We start from the raw sequence: 6438 nt of genomic DNA on the forward strand, positions 1-6438 counted from the left end.
GCTGTAGATGGGCCCTTTGTTTGAGCAGAGAAGTCCCAGACACAACAGTGGTCGGCCTGGGCCCCTCACAGAGGCCCTGGGCACACAGGCCCACACACTGGGACAATGGGCCGGGCTCAGGGTGGAGCGGCTGAGCTGAGGTTGCCCACCTGCACACTTCAAGACCGGCCAATCCCCCCCCAAACCCCCAGCTTTAAAGCCTGCTGCAGGTGTCTTCCTGTGTTTGTGGCACAGAGGAAGCAGAAAAGCGTGTGCAGTGAAGACGTGTCGGGACAGAAACAGCTGAATGTTACCACCAGCTTCTGGCTGAACGTACAAGTTAGAGTGAAAATGAAGAAATAAACAAAAATTAATAAATGGATAAAAAAAGAATCATTAAGATTCACAAAAAAAATAATAAATCAGAACATCTAATCATTTGTAAGTGTCAGCAGAAACACAAGGGACGGTTTCAACAGTGAAAGCTGTATAACTAAAATAAAACATCTCAAGTATTTTTAGTCAACTACACGACAAAATTTAAGAAAAATACTTTTCAAACGTTTTAAATTTTTCTAATGAACTGTTCAGACTTTAAAATATTCAGAAAATGTAATTATTATTTTTAAATTATTCAAGTGTATTAATTCAGTATCTGCATGTTTTTATTCTCTCTCTCACACACACACACACACACACACACACACACACACACACACACACCTGAGACTGTGACCAGTAAAAATTAATTTTAAAAAAAGTACTGTGTTGTATTTGTTTATTTTGCAGCTCCGTGTTTCTCAGCGTAAAGAGGCTGAATGTGATTGGCTGCACGCGGTGGTCTGTTTTACCTTCGCCTCTTTTCATTGGATGATCATCCTGTCAATCATCTGTCCTCTCAACAAACCCTGGTGGACGTGTCTCTTCACACACAGCTGCCTTCAACCATCCTCTACAGACAGCAATGGAAAGAATTATTTTATTATTATTATTTATCATTTTTAAATGCGAGTAAATTATAATCAGCACAAACGGAGCTGTGGTGGACTTCACAAAAAGAGCAAGAAGCAACAAATCAGGTTTAATTTTCTTTTAATTGATTGCAACATATTTTATTCCACATATTACCAAAAAAACAAACAAAAAAAAAAAAAACAAAAAAAAAACATAGGCTCAGTTTGCAACCTCAATAAAAAAACTACCAAATAAAATATGCTTTAAAAATAAAAATCATAAAAATGCCACTTTGAATAACCTTAATCAAAACCCATTTTCTTTTAACTCTACACACAAACCTTGACATAAATAAGTCCATTTTACAGTGTTTTGTATTTTTTTTTTTGTTTTATAACAAAATATGTACAAAAAGTACATCGCAAAATTTACACAAATACACAGGCATGAGTGCTGCATTTAACTTGATTTTGTCTCCCTGGTTTCTTTAAATATAAACTGCATGTTCTGCAAATGAAGGGAAGCTTTTAGATACGACACACGCATCTTCAGCAGGCTTACAATGATTGGGGGCGGGGGGGCAAGCATTGTTATCACAAAGAAACACAATGTGAAGTCAAACAAGAAGCAGGCAAAGATGGAAACAAAAGGCAACCATGTGTTTTGGTATTGTAGTAAATTTGACTTTAAAAAAACACTGAATGGTTCTTGTTCTTCAGTATTTGAGTACCTCGCAGCTCGAGGGAAAGAAAAACAAACATTACAACGTAACTTCAACAAAAACACAACAGGACAAAAATCCAAGGCCTGAACGATGCTAAAGCATCTTTTATGAAATAAATATCTGAAATACTTTGAGTTTTTACATCACCTGTGTTATTTTCTGAGTCCAGCTCTTAATAAAAAAGAGCTTCCTGTTGATTAAAAAGTTACAATAAACGAGCGACGTTTGTACCGTTCTTCACCGCTGAGTCAGGAAGATGACGGAGTGAAAACACACTGTTCAGAAACCGTTTTAAATAAAATAATAATCCATGATTTTCTTTTAAAGTGTAGCAATTCGGGACTGGGTCGACCACTTTCAGAAAAAACAATTATAATATTAGAACAGAACTTTTTAAAAAACTACACTGCAATACTTCAAGTCAAATCAACACCTTTTTTACAGAAAGGATGTTTTGAAATCACGTTTTTTTTTTAATATGTGCTACATTTGGAGAAATATATTTATATATATTTAATTAGATTATTTACACAGGTATGAAAAAAGGAGCAAAAAGGGAAATTAGACCTAATTGCACACTGCTACATCATCTGCTGTTAGAGGCAGTAACTTTTGTTTTACTGAGTGCCACAACTTTAGTGTTTCTATTCAGTGCTTCAGCAGCGTCCTCCCCCCGGCCTCCAGGAGAGCCGATATGTTCCTGATGCTGCGCAGACCCTCGGCCCAGACCCTCGGCCCAGACCCTCGGCCCAGACCCTCGGCCAACACCGACGTCTCGCAGGAGGAAATATATAAAAATACACGTGGGGTGGGGGGGCACATCTTCAGCTCTGTGCTGCCCATCAGAACCAAAACATGTGGAGAGAAAGAAAAAGAAAGTTAAAACTGATGAAAGGAAAAATATTACACTTTAAGATAAAAATACTTTTTTAACATACGTGGTTTTATATTTTTAAAAATATCTACCCTGTTTCCAGGATTTTATTCAAAAAATTTAAAAAGGCACTAATAAAACTGTAAAAACACTTCAGTTATTTTTTTTCAATGTGGGGAAAAAAAGTTACATTTTGCCGTTTTTATCAGCATATTCATCCGAAAACTAACGGCTGCCATGAGCGTGTTTTTTTAATTTAATCTAAGCCACATGCAGATTACAACCCTCTAAACCAGAGGCTCTCAAACTGGGGTCCGCGAGAGGGGTCTTTACGGGTCCTCAAATGTTTTAATAAAATATTTATTTGATTTTTGCTCTTAAAAATGCACGGAGAACAATGAACTAATAAAACAAATATAATAAACTTAATAAAAATATCTATTCTCATTGCATTTAGGGGTTAAAATGAGAATAAATTATCTTTTGATAGGGGTTATGAGGGGGTCCCTGTAAGTTTTTTCACCCTTGTAAGGGGGTCCTCAGACACAAACGACCTGAGAACCCAAACTTCATTTATTCCTTGTGTAATAAAACAAATAAACACGCTGAAGTCCTGCTTCTCATAAAGCCACAGGTTCTACTCCAGTCCTCCCATTAACGTGGCCCAGTTGATTTGTCTGTCCTCCCTGCAGAAACAGCTGTGTGTGTGTCTGTGTGTGTGTTGTAACAGGACCAGCCCCCTCCCTGCTCGGCTGTGAGGGCAGTGGCTGCTGACGTGTTACTACTACACTGTTGTTCAACACTTGTTTACAGTTCAGGAGGAAACTCACCAGTGAAACTGCTGCAGTCAAACCAGTAAAATGACACTTTTCACTACTTGTTTTCATTCTTACCTTCTGTTGTCCTCATCTAACCTGAATACATGTCATTAGAAACGTTTAATAAATGATTAAAAACACACTTTAAGATGGGAACTCTAAGTTGTGTAATCAAGGGGGAAGGAGTGGCTTACTGGTTTGGACAAACAGTGTACACTTTATTAATGCTATTCTTATTTTATACCATGTTTGAAACTAATGGGATGTTTTAATTATAGGGGGGAATAATAAAATAAAACTTAGGTTTACAGCTGTCCTTTAACATGATCACAGCTGGAGAATTAACATGTTTTTCTTCTACCTTTCATTTGATTTGCTGTTTTTAAATTAAATAAAAGGGGGCTATATTTTCTAGTTAACTGATTAAACCATACAGTAGTGTTGTTTAGCTGTATTTTTTATTAGTTATTTAGTGTTTTCTTACCGCTGTCCCGTCCTCACGTCTGCCTGTTGGGACTGAGCTTCCTGGGTGTGTGTTCCACCGACAGGCCGGAGCTGACCTCACCGGGACCGCTGCTGCTGCTGTGGGACCGCTTCCTCTGCGGCGAGGGCTCTGAAACACAAACAGCTTCTGTCAATATACATAAATAAATAATTAAATAAATAAATCCTAATTTAAAGAGTTGGGGTGGCGCGCTGTTTGTTTTACAGTCAGAGTCTGTTCCGTGTAAATGCGAGAGGAAAAGTAGTACCATGACACGCAGGTCTTTTCCTCGGCCCGGTGCAGTCCGTTTGCCCGTCAGACCTGCCGGTGTCCTCGCTGGAAGCCACCAGAACACAGCGGTGGTTCCCGTTCAGATCCACAGCGTTGTTCCCAGAGCGGCCGCCGGTGTCCCTCCGCGGCGGCCGCCTGTAGAAACCCGGCAGCTCGGAGGACCTCACTAGCTCCCACTGGAACCTGGCCCGGTTGTCGGCCAGCGGTGTGTCATTGACGAAGTCAAAGTCCCACTTGGCGGCGGCGGCCGCCTCCTGCTCCCGCATGTGTGCGTTAAAATCCTTGCTCAGCTGGCCGTGATCCACCGAGCCGAACAGGTTCCTGCAGGCGGACGGTTTCGGGTGCTCCGCCACCCGCGAGTCCGTCCGCTCCAACGTCGGGCTCCCGTTTGAAAGTCGGACACCTGACATGTTTTTTCCACCCCCGAAAAAGACGCTTTCTTTAGGCAGCCCACAGCGTCCAGTTGTCATAAGAAAAATACACGAAAAACAGAAAAAAAAAGAGGGAAAAAAAAAACAACAACAACGGGTATCTCCTCCGGGGTCAAGATCCGAAACAGGCGTACAGAAACGGCTTATGCCGCCATCCGTGCGTCGAGCTGTGGGCGAAAACTGCGGCGGTGTCCTGAAGCCGAAGAAAGTCTCCGCGAGTCATGAAAACAAAGTGCAGACAGACAGGAACTGGAGCCGCTCCGCGCCCACAGCGACTGCACACAAACCTCCCAGTCCCAATATGGCGATGAGAGCCGGAGTGGAGCTGGAGAGCTGAGCTGACTGGAAGGGAAGGGGGAGGGGCGTATGATTGACACGCAGAGCTATTTAAATCCCAAGAAGCCCGCTCATTGGTCAAACGATTAGACCCGCCTACTTTTTTTAAAGGTACAGTACATTAAAATAAATCCAAGGAGCGTCACTTTTTAAAAGAAATACTACGTTTCATTCTTAATGAGGTCATTTTAAAAACAATTTTTTTGTTCAAAAATAAAACTCGGTTACAAATTGCTGCTTGTTAGATCCGTGAAAATACCTTATGTTGCATTCCTTTATATATTTTAATAACTACTTCTTAAACATTTTAAAACAGATGCTGCTTTCAACTTATTCAGATTTGCTGATGTTAAAACTAATTAGCGAGTTAAAATTCCAAAACACCACTGTAAAACTTTTAACTCCCAGGTGCAGCCAGCTCTTACTGCCAATAAAAGAAAACAGATTCCATTAAATCTTTTAAAACAAACCTCGAGACCCCCAAAACGGAGGCAGAAGTTGCTGAATGTAAAAACTATCCAATAAATGCTAAGAACAAATCAATAAGCTCAAAGCTAGAAACCGATTTTTGTAAGAATGTACAAACTTAATTACTAAAAAGCCAGCAACACCCCAAAACTTATTTGATAGGAAAACATAATTTATCATTTAAGCATAAATTCAAAAGCAAATCTTCTTTGTTCTGAGGTTAATGTTTGTTTATTACTTATGCTATATTAAAAGAAGGATAAGACAGATGCTAGCCTCATAAGAGTGTCAAAAACAGATTTACTTTATTTTGAGGGAGCAACTGTTTGCCCTGAGGGTTGAGGATAATTGGTGCAGATCAAGTTGCCTGCAGACTGCCACGCAGACAATGATGCCCTCTGGTGTTCACTTTGATAAAACTCTACTGCAGAACAAAGTCAGCAATGAACCATATTTTTTAAACAATGTTTTTAATAGCACAACTTTACATTTACATATTTATGTGAGCAACTCAGGAAATGTTCTTATTTTTTAATGTGTAAATCCATCAACATCTTCTCAATGATCTCACCCAGGTTTGGTTCCTCCTGTTACAGTCTGGGCTGACAGCCTCACAAACTGAGCCACTTGATGATGTAGAAGTTCCTTTTGCCCACTTTGATCAGGGTGAGTCCATTGGACAAGATGTGAATTTTGGGAATCAGTACCTGCTCCGGGTTGTCTATTTGAACGTGGTTGATGGAGACAGCACCCGCTGAAACCATTATATACCTGCAGAAGTACATTAGCACTGTCAGGACAGAGCGTAAACATTTAAGTAACTCATGAGGCATTTCTCCTGCACTGTGGAAAAAAACAGGTCACATGACAAACATGTCCTCTAGTCATTCAACCCTGAGCTTGTGTTAAAGTAAACAATAAGATAAAGAATCCCATTTGAAGACGGATTCTTCTGTGCAATGCTCATTCTGAATTTACTGTCATCTACACTGCAAAAACTGTCCATCTTACCAAGTTTTAAAACCTTATATCAGCCAAAAAGTCTTTTTGATCTTGTTTTGAGACTGATTTACTAAACA

At 40.0% G+C, this 6438-nt stretch overlaps 2 protein-coding genes across 3 annotated transcripts in view; both read right to left on the reverse strand.

Moving 5' to 3' along the window:
* Positions 1 to 1310: 1310 nt before the first annotated feature.
* LOC106528189 (cyclin-dependent kinase inhibitor 1B) lies at positions 1311 to 5094 on the reverse strand. Of its 2 annotated transcripts, none has more exons than XM_014023296.1 (3): positions 4102 to 5094; positions 3834 to 3962; positions 1311 to 2492 (listed from the first exon to the last, which is right to left on the reverse strand). In XM_014023296.1, exons 1-2 carry the CDS (start codon positions 4592 to 4594, stop codon positions 3847 to 3849), a joined length of 609 nt encoding a protein of 202 aa, XP_013878750.1. In that variant the 5' UTR covers positions 4595 to 5094; the 3' UTR covers positions 1311 to 2492; positions 3834 to 3846. The 2 variants fall into 2 exon arrangements, with proteins under 2 accessions (XP_013878750.1, XP_013878751.1); XM_014023297.1 differs by having other exon boundaries at positions 1311 to 2487; positions 4102 to 4948.
* A 657-nt stretch (positions 5095 to 5751) lies between these two features.
* The window catches only part of yars2 (tyrosyl-tRNA synthetase 2, mitochondrial), a 21168-nt gene continuing 20481 nt past the window's right edge, over positions 5752 to 6438 (reverse strand). The window contains exon 5 of the mRNA XM_014023295.1: positions 5752 to 6130. Coding sequence (XP_013878749.1) covers positions 5971 to 6130 — 160 coding nt within the window. The 3' untranslated portion in view covers positions 5752 to 5970. The remainder of the gene's footprint in view (positions 6131 to 6438) is intronic.

The sequence above is a fragment of the Austrofundulus limnaeus genome, unplaced genomic scaffold, assembly GCF_001266775.1.
Source record: "Austrofundulus limnaeus strain Quisiro unplaced genomic scaffold, Austrofundulus_limnaeus-1.0 Scaffold363, whole genome shotgun sequence".
Classification (NCBI taxonomy): domain Eukaryota; kingdom Metazoa; phylum Chordata; class Actinopteri; order Cyprinodontiformes; family Rivulidae; genus Austrofundulus; species Austrofundulus limnaeus.

What these genes read in the sequence shown, in the direction of transcription:
- LOC106528189 (XM_014023296.1), bottom strand. Translation starts at nt 4,594, where the DNA reads ATGACAACTGGACGCTGTGGGCTGCCTAAAGAAAGCGTCTTTTTCGGG. An exon ending in GAAAAGACCTGCGTGTCATG is followed by an intron (nt 3,963 to 4,101) that starts GTACTACTTTTC and finishes TTTGTGTTTCAG; the next exon opens with AGCCCTCGCCGCAGAGGAAG.